We start from the raw sequence: 23897 nt of genomic DNA on the forward strand, positions 1-23897 counted from the left end.
GGTAAACTTATTAAAGTAAAAGTAACAAATTTTTCGGCTACTTCTTTACAAGTAATAAAACTTTTACCTTGACAGTAACTAGTAACATTTACTTAGTATACAACACTGATAAAGGCATAGGTGTGAAGCTGAAGGTTTCTCTTGGAGGTGTGAAAGGAGCGTTTCCTCTGAGGTCTGAAGAGAGGCTGTGCATTCAGGCCGAAATGCTATCGCGACATCGATGATGTCCATTCCCAGCCCTTCGCTTTAGCTGCACCAGGAGGCGCGCGAGACCACCCTTCAAAGGGGATAACCCGAGGAGGGCGAGGGACCAATGAGGGCGGCGGCCCGTGTGACCAGCCAATGGTGGGGCGGAGCCCCTGCCTCGGCGGCTGCGATGAATGGGGGAGCTGTAGGGGCGCTCGCGCTGCTGCTCAGTCAGTCAGTCTACAGCGCGAGGCGGGACCCGCTAGCACAAAGGATGAGGCGGCGCGAGGCAGTGAGCGCGAGACGGCTCTGACGGTCCCCGGCCCCCTGAGCTGAGCAGGGCCCCGGCGCGCGCTCCCTCCGGGAGGATGGGGAACGCGGAGAGTGCAGACGGGGCCCCGGGGGTCGCCGCGCTGCTGCCGTCCAAGGTGCCCATGCCGGAGCCATGCGAGTTGGAGGAGAGATTCGCTATGGTGCTGGTGAGACATTTTATGATCGGATGTGCCGTTCCGCATACCACATGTGTATGTTTTGGGGCGGGGGTCCCGTTCCATCCCATCATCGGTCCTCTGTGGGGAGTCTCTCAGGCCAGTTGCGCGCTCCCGTTTTCCTTGGCTATTGGATACGCTTAGATAGCACAGGGTGTGAGGTGGGCTGGTTATGTGTGTGTGCTCACTAGTGCTACTTGAATGACACACGTTCACCAGTGCTCTAGAAGAGAGCTGACAGGGCGAATGGTCCCCTCCTCATTTCAGGGCCCTCGCGCCTCCCCTTCGCAAGATATGATAAACTCGAGAATCATATGCACCCACACCACTCTCCTAGAACAATCCTTTAAACTTGCACGATTGGAAATACTGCTTTTAAACTTTGTAGTGTGTTACTGTATGGTCACTGTATAGATGATACATGTATTTTCTAAGAAGCATATTATACATTATAGATAGATATTGAAGTACATATATTTAGCGAGAGAGAGATGGATGGGTGTCGATTTTCAAAAGGGTTTCAGCTCTTTATTTTATTTTGAGAATTAGGCACCTAGGGCAGAGTGTCAGAGTTTATGCTACCAATTTCCCCAACCTGTGAACTTCAGGATGTTAAAAAGTGGGTAGTAATAAGGGCATATTGAGGGGGGGGGGGGGGAAGAGTTGTGAGCTTAGCACTGATTTTCAGCAGGAGATACCTAAGTCTAGGCAAAGAAATAGCAATAACTTGTAGGCTCCTAAATTTAGATGAATTTTCAGCTGCAAAGTTTGACAGGAAATAGTGAGGATGAATATATGAGTCCAATATCCAAAAGCCATTTACCTGGATAAATGGGCAATTGAAAATTGGTTGCACACTGGGGGAAAAGCATGTACTGATGCTTCTTTGAGTTGCTGAGGCTGACAGCATCTGTTTTTTATTTTAACTGGACACGCCTTTTGTTGCCCTAGGTATCTGCTTAGTTTGCCTAATGGCCAGCCTGCCTATTCTAGTATGGCAGAATGTGGTCATACTGAGCAGTGAGTGGAGGGCAGAGTGGCCCTGGGCAGCATGGTGGGAAGGGAGCTTGTAGTTTGTAAAGCTGAGTGCCCTCGACCACCTGTGCAGTGCTGCTGTCTAATGTCTTCTATTCCCAGGGTGCCTTATTGTACTCATTACATTTTTATTTTACTTTATGGTAAACATTTTCGTTTTTGAGATATTGGTACAGGTGGAACAGGGATTTTTCTTACTAGAAAAAGTATCAAACATACTTGGAGGGGCATTTTTGAAAGAAATGTCTAAGTCAGAATTTGGATGTTTTACAAAGATGTCCAAATTCCGAACCGGGAAGAAGGTCATTTTTCGAAAAAGATGGACATCCATCTTTTGTGTTTGAAAATACCATGGACGTCCTGTGATTTGGACGTCTTTGATTTTTAGCCATTAAAAAAAAAAAATGTCCAAGTGTTAAACATCCAAAGTCAAGCCATTGGGATGTAGGAGAAGACAGCATTTTTAGTAGACTGGTCCCTAGGACAGCTATCAGGCACCTTAGGGGGCACTGCAGTGGACTTCATAAAATACTCCCAAGTACACATCTGACCATCCCCCCCTTACCTTGTGTGCTGAGCCCCCCAACCCCCCAAAAAAAACCCACTACCCCCAGCTATACACCACTACCATAGCCCTTATGGGTGAAGGGGGCACCCATATGTGGATACAGCGGGTTTCTGGTGAGTTTTGGCAGGCACACAGTTTCCTCCACAAGTGTAACAGGTAGGGGGGTTATGGGCCTGGGTCCACCTATCTGAAGTGCACTGCACCTACTACTAAACTACTCCAGGGACCTGTATGCTGCTGTCATGGACCCGAGTATGACATTTGAGGCTGGCACAGAGGCTGGCAAGTAATGTTCTTCAGCACACTTTTTGGGGGTGGGAGGGGGTTAGTGACCACTGGGGGAGTAAGTGGAGGTCATCCCTGATTCCCTCCAGTGGTCATTTGGGGCACCTTTTTGTGCCTTATTCGTAAGAAAAACAGGTGTAGCTCAAAACGCCAAACATTTAGTGCTGGACCTTGTTGCTTTGTTCCATTATGGCTGAAAGACGTCCAAGTCTTAGGAACGGCCAAGTCCCGCCTTGAATACGGCCCCTTGAGAATTGGACGTCCTTCTGACGGACCGGAGAAAGATGTCCAAAATGAGGTTTTGATTATACCGATTTGGACGTTTCTGTGAGATGCACGTCCAAATGCTGATTGATGTCACTTTTTGGATGTCCATCTCTTTTGAAAATGAGCCTGTTGGTGTCCTTTTGGACACCTGTTTATCAATGATACCTCAAGTTAATGCTGTAACTAAAGCTGTATGTTTAAAATTGCACCAGCTTAGGTACATTCATGCATTATTATCAGAGAAGCATTTTCTGTCTTAGTGCAGTCTGTTGTTTTATCTTGTTTAGATTACTGTAATGGCATATACTGTCTTCTAGCTCCTCAGTTAATCTCAAAACTACAGCTTTTGCAAAATACTGCTGCTAAGGTGGTGTTCAAAAAGAAACGATTTGATCATACTACCTCTTGGTTGGTTGGGCTTCATTGGCTTCCTATTGATGCAAGTATTCTTATCTTTATAACCCTCCAATACAGGATTGTGATTGCTATGTTAGTCTACTTGGATATGTGGAGATAAGGGTCAGTAAACCCACTGTAGGGTCAGTTATCAAAGATACATTGTTAGCCCAATAAAGAAGTTATCACCTACATCTTCTTTATTGACCCTTATTTCCACGTAAGATCAGATGTAAATGTGAATCTTGTGGTAGCTCTGGCTCCCGCTGTGGTGTTTCTCATAGTGTCAGTGTGGACATGTGATGTTCAGATTATAAACTTTCCCAATTTCAAACTCATTACCCAGATCCATATTAGTAAAGTGGTAGCTGCTTTCGGCTTGTACAGATATGCAAATGAATTTTCTGTGCTACTCATTGCTGCCACTGCTGAAATTGTCATGGGTGTGGAATATGCATTTCAGGCCCAAGTATCAACTATTGTTAGTAATTTTTAACAGGAGACGTGTGTATTTCTGCCATGTCTATCAGATATTTCATAATGTGCTTGCCTTTGATGTAGTGAATCAGCTAGATACTCTGATAACATGATTGTTGTAATTACTGCTTTCTTGTAGGATTTTGGTATAAAGGTATCTATAAATTGCTGGGGGAGAAGTTGCCCTCCGATGGAAACACATTTTTATCGTTTGCCACTCTTTAGAGTTCTCTCCTTCTAAATTTCATTTGACAGGAGTAGAAAGAGGATAGTTATGGTCAGTTAGTGCACTGCTAAGGATGCCAGTCACTGGCTCCTGTAACCGTTACATTATCAGCGGTACTTTATAGTAAATAGGGAACTGTGTGTAACGTATTTCTGTGTCGGAGTCTGGCTTAGCTGATAGGTGATTGCTTTCATTTGTCTACAGTGAGAAGGTGAATGTGAGTGGAGAACACAGATGTGAAGGAGGTTCTTCCGGGTATTTATTTGATATTATAAGAAGGGGAGGGGAGTGTTTTGGTAACTATATTAGTCCTGAAGAAAACAGGAACATTTGAAGGTGGTGGTAACTTTTTATTTTATTTCTTAAAGTGGGGGTTCATACAGCAGGGTATTTTTGGTGTTTTCAGAGTGCAGCCACGCACTGAAACAGTTTTTCGTAATACTCCCAGCAGTCACCTGCCCTATCCATTCCCCTCACTTCTCTTACTTTCCCTTGGCACTTTCTCTCTCTCTGTCTCTCCCTCCCTCCCCCCCTTAATAAATGAAAAACACGTAGAGCAGCATTTTAGAAAGGACATTCAAATCAAGACTGAAGTTCTGCTGGTATCTTAGAACAGGATTTGGCTGACGTAGATATATGATGAACTGGACACTTGCGTGTTGGTGACGTGTAGCATGACAATCAATTTTAGAAAAACAGATATCGAACGTATCAATGGGGCAACACAGGAATACAAATTCTGTGTCAGCATATGAACATCTATGTTGTGAAATGGCAAAAATAGATGTTTATATGTTGGAACATAAACAGTTATGTCAGCCACTTTAGAGATGTCCGTTTCTCCTGGAGCTGTCACAGAGCCCAGTATCTCTTGCCAGTTTTTCATTCAGGGAGGGGGAGGGACACCAACTACTGGGGGATGAAGGAGGGGATCTCTTCTAATTCTTCCAGTACCGTGCTTCTCAATAAGAGCATTTTTTTTTTAAACCTGGCCGTCTAACCCCAACGTCCATCTTTTTAGACATAGACATTCATTCCCCCTCTGAAATGGGGAGTAAACATCTATTTTTGGTTCTATTTATGCTTAATAACTATAGCCAAAATCATTTTTGTAAACACTAACATTGAATTGGAGCAAAATAAAGAAACAGGAAAAAAAAAAAATACAAACTTAGAAGAATCCAAATCCACAATTGAAATATGGAAAAAGCAATGGACCTATGTTGTTCCTTATAATTTGTGCACATTTTACCTAGCAGATTGTGCATCAAGTGGAGAAGAAGTTTTGGACGGGCCCCTGGCCCATTTTATCTGAGAAAAATCTAGTAAGTTGGACGGGCTCATGGAAAATATACTTCACATTCTTATACTTACCACACATTTGCAATGAAAACTTAACCAAAACAAAGCTCCCAGCAGTAGAACCCCTGGCCTCAAAAAGTAAAAAAAAAAAAAAAATCTTCCTTCTATTTTGAGCGGCCTTAGACATACTCAACTCTCCCATGATATAGTGTCCTTACGATGGAAAGCAGTATCTGAGTCCAGAACCAAGCAAACAGTAAGTGGTTGCTACAGAAAGAACTACTTGACAGCTGTCAAAAGCCTTGTGAAATCAAGGATAAAATAACGCTTGCAATTAGAGTGACTGCCCTTGATCTAACTCCTTTTTCTCCAGCTCAGGTATTCTGAGAGCATCCTGTATATACTTCTGTTTTTGTAATTAGTGTTGTATTGAACAAAGACACAGAGACATCAGTTGACGATGTACAGTCTTCATTCCAAGAATAGATAACAGTACAGATGTTTATATCACATGTTGCTTATCCATCTTTGTTTTTATTATATATTCTCCTTTCTTGTAATACTTGCTTTCTCTGTACATGCCTGCACGCCAGGGCAGTGAAGTCAGTACACCAAACCTTCGATTTTCTAATGTTCATTCCCGACCCCAACTCTGACTCCAGCTGCTGCTGATATTAAGCTTAAAATTTTTTGTTCTGGATCGAAAGTACTACATTAAACATTGTGGGTGCCCTGAAAACCCAACTGGCTAGGTGTGCCTCAAGGACAGGGTTCAGAAGCACAGCTCTAAGCCAGGAAATCTGGAACCACAAACTCCTACCTCAGTGGTTCTCAACCCAGTCCTTGGGACACATCCAGCCAGTTGGGTTTTCAGGATATCCACAATGCATTATCACGAGATAAATGTGCATGCACTGCCTCCTCGATATCTCATGCATATTCATAGTTGGGTTTTCAGGATACCCACAATGAATATGCACGAGATAAATGTGCATGCACTATGCCTCCTTAGTATGTAAATCAGTTTCATGCATATTTATTGTGAGTATCCTGAAAACTCAACTGGTTTTATAAAGAGGGGCAGTATTAACTCTTCTCTGCTCCAAAGATCTATTGAACAGGTCCTTCATTGGACCCTTCAGCATCTCTGGCCTCCTTCCTCTATCCCCTTAATCTTCTGTCCTTCCCTCACTACCCTGCATCTGCCATACTCTTCCAGTGGACTTCAGCAGTGGAGCTAACTCCTTATGTGTTGGTCTTTTTTATGGTAGCTATATGCAGACCTCAAGAACAATGAGCGCCATGAGAAGAGCCACTTCTCCTTGCAATACCTCTAGCTCTTGGAACATTCTTTCGGATCACATCGGTCTCTATTCTTGTGGATCTGCTCCTACTGTGACTTCATGCAAACTGGCTCTTCCTGGTGTTGGCCCTACCACTGGCCAACCATGTTTCACATTAACTTACATAAACGAGGCCATGCAATGAGTCTTGGCACTGCTGTGGCTGCCTTGAGAGCTGTTGTTTTGAAGCACCGACAAGAAACTGTAGCCCATGACCTTCCAAGACTATACAGGCAATGGTTTCTTGACATTTTTCAGCATTCTTTATGGATCAAATAGAAACAATTTCCATGTTCAGAGAGATAATAACAGATGTTGTAGAAGTAGCAGGATTTGATAGGAATGAACGAAAACAAGTTTCCTACAAATGGGATTCAACAAATGGAGCAATATTTTGGACCAAGAAGAGAATGATGGTAATGCATACATTACTGGTGTGTCCCAGTAATTTATATATATTGTGAGCACAATGGAGGGCTGGTGCGAGGGAAAGGGGATAGTGGGTCTTTCAGCCGGCATCATCCCCGTTCATTCAGCCCAGCTAGGAGAACAGGGCGCCCTCTAGGGATCAAACTGCCAGGGAAAGCTGTAATGCAGGAGAAAAACTACACTTCCCAGAAGCCAGTGCAGGGTCAGCTGAACTCCCAGGAGGGGGAGGGGGGAGTGACTGATTGGGAGATGAGGTCTGATCCTGGAGATGGGGAACAGCTGGTGGAGCTTGGGGAGGAGGAGATGGAGTGGAATAAAGAGGAGGTAGAAGGAGAAGGTAGAGGGGAGTGCATGGAGGTTGGAGGGTTTGCTCAAACTTCCTCAGGGAAGGTAAAGGCTTTGGTGGCGGGAGTGTGGCCCAAGCTGTGCATACTTGGAGAGGATAAAATAATCCAGTGGGGAAGCCACTGGTGGAAGAAGCTAACCCAAAAACTATCTAAGGGTAGAAGGTAGTGCTGATGAGGGGAAGCTACAATTGGGAGCAAGACAAAGGTTTGCTGGGTGTGATATTCTGAGTTAAGATTGGACTGTGTTAATAAGCTGAATGTGGAAAAACTGAACTGACTCTTGCATTCTTGATGAAGAAACTGCTTGAAGATTAAAGCTGTATTAAAAGATGCTGAGAGAATAAAGACCTGTGGTTTTCAAGAACTATAAGACTGCTGGAGTTTGTGTGTCCCAGTCGTGAGCTGATCCTGGGCGCAGGTCAGCTGGGCAGCAGTTAAACTAGGCCAAGCAGTGCAGCAAGGCGGTGGTTGCAGCTCGTACCAGGGAAAAGCTAGCCAAGCTAAGCAGGGTCGACCCTGGCTCTCACCTGGAAGGGTGACCTGGTTACAGAATGGTGGCAGTGGTGGGATTGTCTGAACAACCCGCCGGCGAAAGAAGCGTGCATTGCTCCGAGTTCCGGTAAGCATATACGGGACTCGGGTAACCAGGAGGAGGGGGATATAGAGGGCCGGAGCTGTGTAATACCGCACTTGGAGAGTGTTCTTTGTTGTTCCCTTTCTCTCAGGTACTGGTGGCTAAGGCGACATGGAGTCGAAGGAGCTGCTGTCTTTTATGGCCCACCAGTTCCAAAAGCAGCAGGAAATGGCTCAGAGACTTCTAGAGGACTCCTTGGCTGCTTCTCGAGCACAGATACAACCGGTGCTGGAGGTGGTGCAGGAATTGTTACGGGCAGTACCCCTACCGAGGAAAGAGAGCACCTCATTGGAGGCTACAGCCACTGGAGCTGTGCCTGGAAGCCTGGAGCCTGGACGGGTTAATTGGCTGCCTTGGGGCAAATTAACAGAGCAGGACGACATTGAGGATTATCTGGGGACTTTTGAGCGGGTAGCATTGGCGGCTGCCTGGCCTCAAGAACAATGGACCATCAGACTGGCTCCCGCCCTGTCCGGGGAAGCCCTGGCAGCTTTTCGGAGCCTGTTGCCAGGGGACGTGGTGGATTATCAAAAGCTGAAAACGGCTATTTTGGACCGGTATGGGGTAAGCAGACAAACTTATCGCAGGCGCTTCCGGAGTTGGAGGTGGAGGGAGGGGGAGACTCCGAAGGCCTTGGCCCAGAAGCTGATTGACTTGGCTATCAAATGGTTAGAGCCTGATAAGAGGGCAGTGACTCAGTTAATGCAGGATCTGGTGCTGGAGCAGTTTTTAGAGGCTCTACCGGAGAGTATCAGGATTAATTTGATCAGGAAGGGATGTGAGACTCTGGAAGAAGCTATCAAAGGCTTTGAATACTTTCTGGAGTCACAATACTCCGAGGGGGGAGAGGGTGTCTGGCGGGGTGGTCGGGGTAAAATGTTCAAAGGATCTGGGTGGAGGGAGGAAGGTCCTAAGGAGGATGATAGAGTGTGCTACCGATGTGGGAAGTCGGGACATCTGAGGAGGGACTGTAGGGCCAAGTTGGGGCTCATATCTCAGGTAACCCCCTCTAAGGAACCCCAGTTTACGCATTGGGTTAAGATAGGAGGGGTCCCGGTGGAAGGACTTTTGGACTCAGGAGCGGACCAGACAATGTGCTCCCAGAAGTTGTGGGGGCAGATTGCCCGGAAAGGGGGTCAGCAGGGTAGGAAGAGAGACCGGTCCGTGGCTATTCAGTGCATACACGGGGCCTCCTCAAGGTATCCGGTCCGGCTAGTAGACATACAGGACCAGGAGGGCCTTCAGTGGGTGTGGGTGGCTGTACTTCCTAGGCTCCCTCAGGATCTCATTTTAGGACGGGATTGGGCTCCATTCACATACTGCCTTGGGGGTAAGCAAGCCTTGGTATCTACCCGGGCCCAGGAGCGGCAGGAGAAGGAGCAGGAACTGTCCCTGGCACAAGTATTTCCATTCCAGGGAGAGGTTATGGGGCGGCCGGGGAAGACAAGGAAAGGCTCTCAGCAAAAGAAACGAGGTCAGGAGCAAAGGCGGCAGCATTGTCAAGAGCTCCTTCATCAGGGGAGGTTCCCAGGGGATACGGAACAGGTGTTAGAGAGATTCCCTGATTTTTCCAAAGAGCAAAAAGATGACCAGACATTGCAATATGCGTGGGAGCGGGTAGATCAAGAGGGAGAAACCAGCTTCCCTCGGTTTGTTAGTGACAAGGGGTTGCTATATCGGCTGTCCTGTTTAGCAGGGGGGAAGGAACCTCAGAAACAGTTAGTAGTACCGAGGGGGTTTAGGGACCTGGTGTTACGGGTATCTCATGATCATATCTTAGGGGGTCACAAGGGGGCTCAGAATACTCTCCGGCAGGTATTAAACAGATTTTACTGGCTCCTGTAGTCAGTGTCAGAGGGTATCAGAGCAAATACCGAACAGAGTGCCCCTACGACCCCTTCCCCGTATAGGGACTCCTATTACCCGTATGGCAATGGATATGATCGGGCCCATTGATAAGTCCCGAAGGGGGTATTCCTATATTCTAGTGATCATGGATATGGCCACAAGGTATCCCTGGGCCGTGCCGCTTCGTACCACCTCAGCGAAAGTTATTGCGGCCCAGCTAATTCGGATCTTTTGTGAGGTGGGGTTTCCTAGGGAAATGATTACCGACCGGGGGACCAATTTCATGTCACGAACCCTGGCCCAGGTGTGGGAGGCTTTCGGGATACAGCATATTCGGACTGCAGCTTACCATCCTCAGACTAATGGCCTGGTGGAGAGATTCAATAAAACCTTGAAAATGTTGTTGAGGAAAGGGTTAGGTTCCTCCCATGAGGAATGGGATCTATTGTTACCATTTGTTTTGTATGTGTGTAGGGAGAATGTTCAGGCCTCTCTGGGCGTATCACCATTTGAATTGATGTATGGGAGATCACCCCGGGGAGTGTTGGACGTGTTAAGGGAGCAGTGGGTTCCTCCGGAAGAGGAGGATCGGGATGTAGTGAACTATCTAGTGAAGCTGAAGGAACGGTTGCATAAATTGAGCCGCGGGGCTCAGCAACACTGGGAGAGGAGTCAGGATTACCAGAAAGCCTATTATGACCGGAAAGGGGTGGAGAGGGCATTGAAGGTGGGGGTCAAAGTCTTGATCATGGTTTCAGACTCACCTCATAAGTTCGTGGGACGCTGGAGGGGTCCTGCGGTCATAGAAAAGAAGTTAGGTCCAGTCACCTACTTAGTAAGGAATGAGCAGGGCCGGGAGCAGACCTATCATATAAATGTGCTTAAACCTTGGCAAGAGCGAAGGGGACTATTTGGTCAGGCTAGGGGGGAAGCTGAGGAAGAATTAGGACCACAGATCACGGAGATATTTAAGGCAGGAGAACCGCAGATTGCGACTACATTGCCAGGGAGTCAGCAGAAAGAGGTTCAGGCAGTTGTGGAGGAGTTTCGGGATGTCCTGACTCCTTGCCCAGGGGAAACGCACCTTATCATGCATGATATCATCTCGGAGCCAGGCCGGGTGGTCAGACAGAGACCTTACCGTCTCTCACCCCCAAAGAAACAAGAGGTGGTCCGACAGGTACAGGAGATGCTGGATTTTGGGGTCATTGAGGAATCTGTCAGTCCATGGTCGAGTCCTGTGGTGTTAGTGCCCAAGTCCGATGGTACGTGGCGGTTTTGCATCGACTTTAGGCAAGTTAATGCGCTCTCAGATGCCGACGCCTATCCGATGCCACGTATTGATGAGCTTTTGGATCGCTTGGGTACTGCACGATATCTATCCACCCTGGACTTGACTAAAGGGTATTGGCAGATCCCTCTGACTCAGGAGGCCAAGCCTAAGACAGCTTTCTCTACACCCATGGGGCTCTATCAATTTAAACGCATGCCGTTTGGTCTTAATTCAGCGGCAGCTTCCTGCCAGCGGTTGTTAGATCAGGTGTTAAGACCGCATCAGCAATATGCGGCGGCTTACCTGGACGATGTTATCATTCAGAGTGAGGATTGGCCCTCGCATATTATAAGGGTGAGGGCGGTATTAGAGGCTTTCCGTCAAGCAGGTTTGACTTTGAACCCGCAAAAGTGTTGTTTTGGGCAGGAGAAGGTTAAATATTTAGGATACTGGGTGGGGAATGGTCAAATAACTCCGCTCTGGGATAAGGTAGCGAGTATCCAGGACTTTCCATACCCCAAAAATAAGAAGGAGTTAAGGAGCTTTTTGGGCCTAGTGGGGTACTATAGGAGGTTCATACCCCACTTTGCCTCCATTGCTACACCCCTCACTAATAAACTTCAGAAGGGGTCCCCCAACAGTCTACGATGGGAGGAGGAAGGGCTGCGGGTGTTCAATGAGTTGAGAGTGGCCCTGTGTCAGGAACCCCTGCTGAGAGCCGTGGATTTTGATAAGCCCTTTGTACTGCAAGCTGATGCCTCGGGGGTAGGTTTGGGGGCCGTGTTGTCTCAGGTACACGAGGGGCAGGAACATCCCCTGATGTACCTGAGCCGGAAACTGCTCCCCCATGAGGTCAGGTACTCAACCATAGAGAGAGAATGTTTAGCGATAAAATGGGCAGTGCAGATGTGCCATTACTATTTAGATGGTCAGAAATTTACTCTGGTTACGGATCATGCGCCTTTGAGGTGGTTGGGCCAGATGAAAAATAGTAATGGTCGTCTCACAAGGTGGTATCTGGCTTTACAGCCCTATCAATTCAAGGTGGAGCATAGATCAGGCAAATTTCTGACAAACGCAGATGTTCTTTCGCGAATTGCCAGTGCAGGCCAGGAGAAGACTGGCAATCGTTTGAGCAGGGGGGTGTGTGAGCACTCTGGAGGGCTGGTGCGAGGGAAAGGGGATAGTGGGTCTTTCAGCCGGCATCATCCCCGTTCATTCAGCCCAGCTAGGAGAACAGGGCGCCCTCTAGGGATCAAACTGCCAGGGAAAGCTGTAATGCAGGAGAAAAACTACACTTCCCAGAAGCCAGTGCAGGGTCAGCTGAACTCCCAGGAGGGGGAGGGGGGAGTGACTGATTGGGAGATGAGGTCTGATCCTGGAGATGGGGAACAGCTGGTGGAGCTTGGGGAGGAGGAGATGGAGTGGAATAAAGAGGAGGTAGAAGGAGAAGGTAGAGGGGAGTGCATGGAGGTTGGAGGGTTTGCTCAAACTTCCTCAGGGAAGGTAAAGGCTTTGGTGGCGGGAGTGTGGCCCAAGCTGTGCATACTTGGAGAGGATAAAATAATCCAGTGGGGAAGCCACTGGTGGAAGAAGCTAACCCAAAAACTATCTAAGGGTAGAAGATAGTGCTGATGAGGGGAAGCTACAATTGGGAGCAAGACAAAGGTTTGCTGGGTGTGATATTCTGAGTTAAGATTGGACTGTGTTAATAAGCTGAATGTGGAAAAACTGAACTGACTCTTGCATTCTTGATGAAGAAACTGCTTGAAGATTAAAGCTGTATTAAAAGATGCTGAGAGAATAAAGACCTGTGGTTTTCAAGAACTATAAGACTGCTGGAGTTTGTGTGTCCCAGTCGTGAGCTGATCCTGGGCGCAGGTCAGCTGGGCAGCAGTTAAACTAGGCCAAGCAGTGCAGCAAGGCGGTGGTTGCAGCTCGTACCAGGGAAAAGCTAGCCAAGCTAAGCAGGGTCGACCCTGGCTCTCACCTGGAAGGGTGACCTGGTTACAATATATATATACACACACACATAGATAAGTGAATTATGTAGCATGTTTTGTTGTGGATTATAAGAATTTTGAGGAAAGTGTTTCTGTATTGCTAGTGTAGTTATATTGAGTCCTGAAAGGCTGCATGCGATTCTACAAAGATTCTCACGCAAATTCTCTCATGTGCAACCCTAAATGGGGCATGTCTGTGGGAGGGGGCGTTCCAAAGAATTATGTGCAGTGTTATAGAATTTGGGGGCTGCACGCCCAAGTTACATGCCAGGATTTACACCAGATTTCAGTTGCTGTAAGTCCTCACGCCCAAAGATGGGTGATGGAATACACGTTAAGTGCTATTCTGTAAAGTTCAGTCAACCTCAAGTGCCCTGTGTAGACAAGCATTTAACATTTGATACTCAAGTTTTCTCAGTAATCACAAAATCTTTTAGGTCTCTTTGGAAACTAAAAAGGATCAGACTGTATTTCTCATCAGAAACATTTAGACTATTGGTTCAATCATTAACATTATCTCAATTCAATTATTGTAATTCCATATATGCTGCTGTAAGGAGTACCTGTTGAAAAAACTCCAAACAGCTGAAAACACTGCAGCCAGGTTCATATATAAAACAGGGGCGTATCTGCGTGGGGCCACAGGGGCCTGGGCCCCCGCAGATTTCGCCCTGGACCCCCCTACCACAGACCCTCTCCACCTCCCCCTCCCTCCCGCCCGCCACCAAACCGTCGCCGATCTTTGCTGGCGGGGGACCCCAAGCCCCCGCCAGCCGAAGTCCTCTCTTCCGTGCAGGATGCAAGTTGCAACGTTTCCTGTTCTTCTGAGTCTGACGTCCTGCACATACAACGTGCAGAACGTCAGACTCAGAATTTGGAATTCTGTCTGACGTCCTGCGCGTTGTACGTGCAGGACGTCAAGACTCAGAAGAACAGGAAGCATTGCAACTTGCAGTGGCGCAGCCTGCATGGAAGAGAGGACCTCGGCTGGCGGGGGGTTGGGGTCCCCCGCCAGCAAAGGTAAGTGACAGCAGCGGGGGAGGGTTGGCGGCGGCGGGAGGGGGTGGAGAGTGTCATTGGTGGCGAGGGGGGGGGTCTAGCAGTGGCGGGGGGGTCCGGAAATGGCGTGGGGGGGATCAGTGGCGCCGGGGGGGGGGCTAAAATGTGCCCCCTCCTGGCTCTGGCCCCCCCTACCGCCAGAGTCCAGATACGCCCCTGATATAAAATCTCTCGTTTTGAAAGTGCCTCCCCTTTATTAATCAAATTTCACTGGCTTCCCATCAAAGCAAGAATTACCTTCAAATTATGAACCTTTATCTTTCAAATACTAAATGGCACAGCTCCAGGCTATATGGTACCATTAATAAACTTACCTTAAAGAAACACTAAATATGAGGCAAGAAACTATTTGTAGGGGCTCATTTTCAATCACTTAGCCTTCCAAAGTTCCATAGGTTTCTATACCTCCCAAATTGCAAAAAAGTGATCTACAAACCTGTCCACTCTGCAGACTTCATTTACCTAGGAACCAAATGGTGGAACTCCTTACCACTCAAAAGAAGAAATATACAGGAATATACTAGATTCCGCAAAATCCTCAAATCGTTCCTATTCAAACAAACCCTCACAAAGAACAACCACATCTCAAAAAATTAATTATTACCTGAATTGGTTATTACTCTATATACCATTAACTTTGTCTTTGCTTCATGTACACTTTCTCATTCATAATAGATTTTCTAAATGTTAAACCTTCAGAGCTATCCCAGTATGTTTATGATATTGTATTGTAAAATTGGATTCTTACAACAAATTACTTACTTATGCATTATTCTTAATTTGACACATTGCACCAGATTAAGTCTTGTGACTGATTCTTGGAGGCATTATTACCTCCTTGTTTGTTTTATTTTTTTAAATAATTATGATCTCCATATGTACCCTTAAGCTCATCAAGCTTTCATTATGCCTCGCTGTCTGGCAATTATGATCCCCAGAGTTTGAAAATTCCTCCAGGATTTACATGCCAGGGAAAAAGTACAGTTGCCATATACTTCTGCCGCTGCCGTCATCCAGGAGTAATGTGTTCAGGGCCAGGAGCAGAAGGAGTATGCAGTGAATTTATTTCTTCCCTGGCAAGTTCATATTCCCTACCGTACTCCCATGTAGCCCCCTTCTTCCACCACCCGCCTCCTGTCTTTCTTGTAAGTAGTCTTAGGTTTAGAGCAGGATCCACCCATCCATCCCCCTCATTCTCTTCTCTCATGCACGCCACCCTGGCTGGGTGGCTTTTTCAGACCCTGATAACCATTCCCAGATCCCACATGTGTTTGGTGCACATCAGTAACTCACTTCTTCCCATTTGTATATTGTATCCTTATGTGCATGACTCTGCATTTTTTTGCATTAAATTAAATATTATGGAGCCTTTGCCTAGAACTGTTGAGGTGTGCCTCCTGGACCTTACTGATCTCACTTTGCAGTCTGTGGATCAATAGATTTTTGTTTGAAAAACGTTTCTTATCGCTAAGAAATGTATTCTGGTTCATGCAGAATTGCTGGGGACCACCATATGGAAAAACCAGTTGCTTGCTATTCAGATGGAACATCCGACTACAACTGGAGCTGGGAAGAATGTCATTAATAAATTTGTGTTCGGAGCCCATTTTAGGTTCCCTTACTGTGCAATTATGCAGTGCACTCTTAAACTCTATTCAGACCGAACAGTGAGCAGTACTTATGATATGGGACAGGTGAGGAGGGTTATGGGGGGGGGGGGTAGTTTTCTAAAAAATGATGGTTTAAAATGTTGGTTTGTTTCCACTCTTATGGCCATTTGGTTGTCTTTCTCCATTTGCTTTGTTATTGTAGAGGGTCACATTCACTTTAGTAAAGACAATTTTGTGTTAAATTAAATCTCTATCACTCCTGAAACCTGAACACAAGATGCACTTTTCTGGGCCAGATCAAAGATTCATTGGCCCCAGTATCCTTTTTCTGACATTAGCCAATTCAAGTGACTAGGATGTACCTTCAGATTCCTTGCTGATCATTCCCAGGGATAGATGGTAGCTTTCAGTTTGACCTAGATAATAATTTTTTATGGACTTTATCTAAATCTCTTTTGAACATAAATATGGTAGATGCCTTGACCACATCCTCCAGCAACGTATTCCACAAGTCAAGTTACATATTGAATGAAAAAATGCTTTCTCCAGTTTGATTTAATAACTGTACCCTATTTACGTGTTCCACCCCACTCATGATATTATGAAGCTCTATCATATTCCTTCTTATTTGGCTCTTCTTGAAGCTGAAGAGCCATAAAGTGCTCAGCCTTAATTCATAGGGAAGGTCTTCCAGTCCCTTTGTTAGGCATGTTTTGCCAAAGTGGTAGTGCTTCCTGGGTAAGCTGCATCACATGTCAGCCTGTCCCTGTAAGTATGTGAAGGACAATTCTTTAAAAGGGCACCTAACTGGTGGGATAATGAATCCAAATTCATCCAGTAGGGGTGATACTCAATAGTGTAGAGCACTTTTGGGGGTGGTAGGGAAGGGAGCTAATTATTTACCCAAAAATCTGTTTTGCTAGGTGGGGGAGGGGGGTGTATATGTTCTGCAGTTTTTTTCCCCATTATTGAAATATCTGAAGCAGAACACTTGAACTGAAAACAGAGTGCAATGCCACAATAATATAAAAAAATGAAACTAAAATAATAGACAATATACAGAATACATGCACCCCTATGTAACCACTGGGTTCACTTAGTCATGGCACATCATCACCTTTGCTTCCTACTTCTCTCTTGGTATTACTATTTGTTGTTGCCCACCCTACACACCATCACCACTTTCTCTTTCCTTTTTACCCTGATATAACCACATTTTCTTGTCTTGCATTCCCGACACCCCCCTAGCATTATCATTTTCCCTTCTCCCATCAGTTTCATCTCCAACCATTAAAAGGAATTATGAAAGCAGTGTACCCTCTGAGCTGGCATTAGGGTTTGAAGAGAGAATTTGTGCTCCAGCTGGGCTTGGGGAAGAGGCTTTGGAGATGAGCGGTGGTGGCTGTATTGGCAGCGGGGAGGTGGTTTGCCCAGGCTGGCTTTTATGCTGCCGATCCTGACATCTCTAGAGAGTCAAAGCATTCTATGAGATGTTTTAGAAGATGGATAGTGAGACATTGAACATTACCTGCATCATTTTGGGTTCAGCTCATTACCAGCACACATCCAATCAAAGAGGCTCCTGAGGAAGGCCCCTGTGGGCAGAAACACGACTCATGTCAAGTCCTGGATGTTTAATAAAGGTGCAAGTTTGTATATTGTCTGCTGCCCCCTCCTTTTTTTCATCAAACTTGTGACTGATTTGTCTGTGTGCCTACAAGGGTTCTTGTTCTTCTGTTTTCTTGCTGGACCCTGACATCTCCATTTTTGAAACACTGTGCGCCCTTTTTGGTTTTTGATGTGTCAGACAGATATTGTAAGCCGCTCCACTTTGTGGTTGTTTAATCTTCAATAGTCCAGGCAACGGGAACTTCTTGCACTGTGCCAGGCAGATGGGTAGGAACTTATTTATTTATTTATTGGGATTTATTAACTGCCTTTATGAAGAGATTCATCCAAGGTGGTGTACAGTAGGCACAGTTTAACATCAAACTAGGAGTGGTCTAGTGTTTAGAGCACCGGTCTTGCAATCCAGAGGTGGCCGGTTCAAATCCCACTGCTGCTCCTTGTGATCTTGGGCAAGTCACTTAACCCTCCATTGCCTCAGGTACAAACTTAGATTGTGAGCCCTCCTGGGACAGAGAAAGATCCAGTGTACCTGGCAACACGGCTTCAGACTCACAGAAACAGAAGCCTGCGCTTGCAGATCAGCAATGATTCTGGAATCCTAAAGAGTGACAAGATTCCATGCAGAATCTCAAAGAGTAGCAACATTCCATGTAGAACCCTAAAGAATAACAAGTGGAGTGGTTAGAGCACCGCTCTTGCAACCCAGAGGTGGCCGGTTCAAATCCCACTGCTGCTCCTTGTGATCTTGGGCAAGTCACTTAACCCTCCATTGCCTCAGGTACATACTTAGATTGTGAGCCCTCCTGGGACAGAGAAATATCCAGAGTACCTGAATGTGAGTTACTACTGAGAAAGGTGTGAGCAAAATCTAAAAAAAAAAAAAAAGTAAAATGTATAAGCATATACATAAATACAATGAAAGAGGAAAACTTGAAAAGAGCAAATTGAAACCTAATAATAATACTACTACCATGAAACAGGATCAAAAATATACACATTTAACAGCACCAAAATTCAAATAAGAGAGACATAATACGATGCAAGCATAATAGTGATGAAATATCTAATAAACACACAATTAGAACATTCAAATAACATTGCTATGAAACTAATGCTTTTCTATAACACAGCTTACCATAGAGCTGAGGGGCCAAATACAGATATACAGTGGTGGAAATAAGTATTTGATCCCTTGCTGATTTTGTAAGTTTGCCCACTGACAAAGACATGAGCAGCCCATAATTGAAGGGTAGGTTATTGGTAACAGTGAGAGATAGCACATCACAAATTAAATCCGGAAAATCACATTGTGGAAAGTATATGAATTTATTTGCATTCTGCAGAGGGAAATAAGTATTTAATCCCTCTGGCAAACAAGACCTAATACTTGGTGGCAAAACCCTTGTTGGCAAGCACAGCGGTCAGACGTCTTCTGTAGTTGATGATGAGGTTTGCACACATGTCAGGAGGAATTTTGGTCCACTCCTCTTTGCAGATCATCTCTAAATCATTAAGAGTTCTGGGCTGTCGCTTGGCAACTCGCAGCTTCAGCTCCCTCCATAAGTTTTCAATGGGATTAAGGTCTGGTGACTGGCTAGGCCACTCCATGACCCTAATGTGCTTCTTCCTGAGCCACTCCTTTGTTGCCTTGGCTGTATGTTTGGGTCATTGTCGTGCTGGAAGACCCAGCCACGACCCATTTTTAAGGCCCTGGCGGAGGGAAGGAGGTTGTCACTCAGAATTGTATGGTACATGGCCCCATCCATTCTCCCATTGATGCGGTGAAGTAGTCCTGTGCCCTTAGCAGAGAAACACCCCCAAAACATAACATTTCCACCTCCATGCTTGACAGTGGGGACGGTGTTCTTTGGGTCATAGGCAGCATTTCTCTTCCTCCAAACACGGCGAGTTGAGTTCATGCCAAAGAGCTCAATTTTTGTCTCATCTGACCACAGCACCTTCTCCCAATCACTCTCGGCATCATCCAGGTGTTCACTGGCAAACTTCAGACGGGCCGTCACATGTGCCTTCCGGAGCAGGGGGACCTTGCGGGCACTGCAGGATTGCAATCCGTTATGTCGTAATGTGTTACCAATGGTTTTCGTGGTGACAGTGGTCCCAGCTGCCTTGAGATCATTGACAAGTTCCCCCCTTGTAGTTGTAGGCTGATTTCTAACCTTCCTCATGATCAAGGATACCCCACGAGGTGAGATTTTGCGTGGAGCCCCAGATCTTTGTCGATTGACAGTCATTTTGTACTTCTTCCATTTTCTTACTATGGCACCAACAGTTGTCTCCTTCTCGCCCAGCGTCTTACTGATGGTTTTGTAGCCCATTCCAGCCTTGTGCAGGTGTATGATCTTGTCCCTGACATCCTTAGACAGCTCCTTGCTCTTGGCCATTTTGTAGAGGTTAGAGTCTGACTGATTCACTGAGTCTGTGGACAGGTGTCTTTCATACAGGTGACCATTGCCGACAGCTGTCTGTCATGCAGGTAACGAGTTGATTTGGAGCATCTACCTGGTCTGTAGGGGCCAGATCTCTTACTGGTTGGTGGGGGATCAAATACTTATTTCCCTCTGCAGAATGCAAATAAATTCATATACTTTCCACAATGTGATTTTCCGGATTTAATTTGTGATGTGCTATCTCTCACTGTTACCAATAACCTACCCTTCAATTATGGGCTGCTCATGTCTTTGTCAGTGGGCAAACTTACAAAATCAGCAAGGGATCAAATACTTATTTCCCCCACTGTATAGATGGGGACAAGATGCGTAGTGCAGAGTGGGTTGGGATAAATAAATGGGTGGCTAAACTAAAGGCAAGTTCTTTGTACAGTTAATCAAGATATAAGGAACTGGTCTAAGTTACAGTGGGGGTAGCAAGCTAATCCAGGTGCAGAATGGGTGTATAGTCAGTCACCCTATGTATGGATGCCTTTCTCCCCTGGGATGTCACGTGATGTTGCTTTCGCAGGTGCGGAAGAGCGCATGCGCCAGGCACATCCTCACCCTTTACTTCCTAATGCTTGATGCTAATAGGTCTGTTAACTAAGAACTGATATATAGCTTGATATATCTTTATTCTGAATAGTGGTGGAGAGTTTGGACTGATGCTAATAGCGCGCATATCCTTTGCATATTTTTAACGTCAAGCATTAGGAAGCAATTCTTCGGTGCTATTGTGGCATTATTTTCCGGTACTGTTTTGTGCAGTGCTGGGATTTTGAGCATCTGCACCAGAGAGTAATGTGGCGGGGAAGAGAGAGCAATCAGAACTTAATCTCCAGCAGCAGTGCCTGTAAGATATTGCTATCTTCTCTCTGGCAAACATTTTATGGCCCAGTTGGCCCAGTTGACACCCTTGCAGATTTCTTGTTTTTAATTTACTAAATAGTTTCCTTTAGCCTCTACCTGTTTGGTAAGCTTCTCCTCAGATTCCCTTGGTTTGCTTTGTTAGTGTTTCACATGTAATTGCCAGTGCTTATGTGCCTCTTCCTATTTTTCTCATTAGGTCTTACATTCCATTTTTTTTAAGAATGCTTTTTTTGGCTTTACTAGCATCTTTCAGAGCACCGTTTAGCCATGGTAACAAATGCTTGTTCTTTTGACTCTTTAAAATCCCTGGAATACATTTTATCTGGGCTTCCAAGATGGTGGTATTAAAAATCTCTGTGCCTCATGCTGACTTTCAATACTTATAAAATGATTCTTTCATCTTCCTTATTTTATCATAGTTCTCATTTTATGGAAACATCATATTTATTACATTTTAAGAACACTTACAGAAAAACTTATTGACATCAAAATTATCAATGTACCACCAAACCAGTAGCATTTATAGTGAAAAATCCCTCTTCCCACAATCCCCAAAGGTCTAATGTCCCAACAACAATAAATTGAAGACAAGGGAAAGAATCAAGTAGAAATTCACTAAACCAGGGTTATCCAACCACAGTCCTCGAGGGTCGTAATCCAGTTGGGTTTTCAGGATTTCCCCAATGAATGTACATGAGATCTATTTGCATGCACTGCCTCCATTGTATGCAAATAGATCTCATGCATATTCAATGGGGAAATCCTGAAAATATGACCTGGCGAGGGTCGAGGTTGGACAACCCTGCTCTAAACCATATGGTAGAACAACAACTAAATGCAAACAGTAACACATCAGGTTTCTAATGGATTAAAGGTAATCAACAGAAATAAAACATGGAAAAGAAAATAAGATGATACCTTTTTTATTGGACATAACTTAATACATTTCTTGATTAGCTTTCGAAGGTTGCCCTTCTAGATTGGAAATAAGCAAGTGTTGGTAGATGACAGTAAATAAAAGTGAAACATCACAGCATTTCAGTGACGGTCTAACAGGGTGGGGGTGGATAGTGATAGACCAGAAGATATGCATGGATTAAAAAATGTATTTCACAGCCTTTGTAATAGAGTTCAAAAAAAGGAGTCCATATTTTAATAAATCTGTTGATCTTCTTTGCTCCTTTTCCCTAAACTGACATATGTATAAACAGTGCATTTAATTTCGCAAATTTCACAAAAGCATCAAATTAGGTGGATCTTTGTGTATCCAGTGAAGTAATATGCGTCGCTTTGCCATCAAACAAGCTTTTCTTACAAGCAAACAATGTTCATCCAAATCTAAGTCTAGATCATCCTCTAAATCTAGTAAACACAATTCTTTGCTTTTAACCAAGGGCGTCCCCAACATTGTCTAAATGTAAAAAGATTTTTTCCCAAAAGTTAGCAATTTTAGAGCAGTCCCACCAGCAGTGAAGGTATATTCCATCTAAATTATCACACTTTATGCAATTGTGATCGCGATGAGGCCTCACCTTATGCACGTACACCAGATGCATATATAAATGGCATAACATCTTATACTGCATTTCCCTTAATTGAGCATTCTGCACTAAACCATCCCTCCCCAACAAACCTTCCAAAAAGTCACCCTCTCAGGGGCATAATCGAAAGAGAAGGACGCCCATCTTTCGACACAAATCGGGAGATGGGCGTCCTCTCAGGGTCACCCAAATCGGCATAATCGAAAGCCGATTTTGGGCCTTCCCAACTGCTTTCTGTCGCGGGGAAGACCAAAATTCACGGGGGCGTGTTGGCACTGTAGGGAAGGCGGGACTGGGGCGTGATTAAGAGATGGGCATCCTCGACCGATAATGGAAAAAAGAAGGGCGTCCCTGACGAGCACTTAGCCGACTTTTCTTGGTCCATTTTTTTCACGACCAAGCCTCCAAAAAGTGCCTGAACTGACCAGATGACCAGAGGAGGGAATTGGGGATGACCTCCCCTGACTCCCCCAATGGTCACTAATCCTCTCCCATCCTCAAAAAAACAACTTTAAAAACTTTTTTTGCCAGCCTCAAATGTCATACTCAGGTCCATCGCAGCAGTATGCAGGTCCCTGGAGCAGTTTTAGTGGGTGCAGTGCACCTCAGGCAGGCGGACCCAGGCCCATTCCCCCCTCTACCTGTTACACTTGTGGTGGTAAATGTTGAGCCCTCCAAAACCCACCACAAACCCACTGGACCCACATCTAGGTGCCCCCCTTCACCCATAAGGGCTATGGTAGTGGTGTACAGTTGTGGGTAGTGGGTTTTGGGGGGGCTCAGCACACAAGGTAAGGGAGCTATGCACTTGGGACCAATTTGTGAAGTCCACTGCTGTGCCCCCTACGGTGCCCGGTTGGTGTCCTGGCATGTGAGGGGGACCAGTACACTATGAATACTGGCTCCTCCCATGACCAAAAGGCGTGGATTTGGTCGTTTTTGAGATGGGCGTCATTGGTTTCCATTACCGGCGAAAACCGGGGACAACCATCTCTAAGTTCACCCATCTCGACATTTAGGTCGACCATCTCTAAGGGCGTCCTTACAGATGGGCGCCCTTAGAGATGGTTGTCCCCGTTCGTTTATGCCCCTCTCTGTGTACTCTAGAGCAGCAGAGGCAATCTTTATACAAAGAGGGCCATATGAATGGCAGTACTACCCCTAGAGAGCTACAACATTATGTAATGTCGGAACCAGAAATGAATAAAGTGCTATAGACCACCTGTGATAAATAAATGAGTAAAAATTTAACTAAAAATGGTAACAAACTGCTAGTGTGGCTATTCTGAAATATTTGTAAAACACAGTATTTAAAATGGCCAAAACTGTGATGATGTTTTCTGTGTATACTTTCCATGGTCTTGGAGGGGCCACATTTGGCCTACGGGCTGCGGTTGTCCCCACCTGCTCTAGGACAACATCCCGACTCCAGTTTTGAATAGTTTTTGCAAAGGGGTGTTTATAATATTTTTGAACATATAAGGTATGGTATTTCCCAATTAACCCTTTGGTTACACCCTCCTGAGGCCAAAAATGATCAAAATCAGATGTTTCCTGGTCTGTGGGACAATCATAGTAAGACAGTTGTGCACAGATCTCCTTTTAAAGTTATGTTACAGCAGTAGTTGGTA

The 23897-nt window shown here is 45.5% G+C and overlaps 1 protein-coding gene across 4 annotated transcripts in view; it reads left to right on the forward strand.

Moving 5' to 3' along the window:
* The first annotated feature begins 411 nt into the window (after nucleotides 1-411).
* The window catches only part of FMNL3 (formin like 3), a 263779-nt gene continuing 240293 nt past the window's right edge, over nucleotides 412-23897 (forward strand). For 3 of the 4 annotated variants that reach the window (XR_003941482.1, XM_030196847.1, XM_030196848.1), the window contains exon 1: nucleotides 555-665. Coding sequence is in view for 3 of the 4 variants with exons in the window: in XM_030196847.1 (XP_030052707.1) it covers nucleotides 555-665 (111 nt within the window). In the remaining variant the exon portion in view is untranslated. Of the gene's footprint in view, nucleotides 666-23897 lie in introns of all 4 variants that reach the window. The other variant, XM_030196846.1, reaches the window with a different exon arrangement.

Source organism: Microcaecilia unicolor, chromosome 3 (assembly GCF_901765095.1).
Source record: "Microcaecilia unicolor chromosome 3, aMicUni1.1, whole genome shotgun sequence".
Classification (NCBI taxonomy): domain Eukaryota; kingdom Metazoa; phylum Chordata; class Amphibia; order Gymnophiona; family Siphonopidae; genus Microcaecilia; species Microcaecilia unicolor.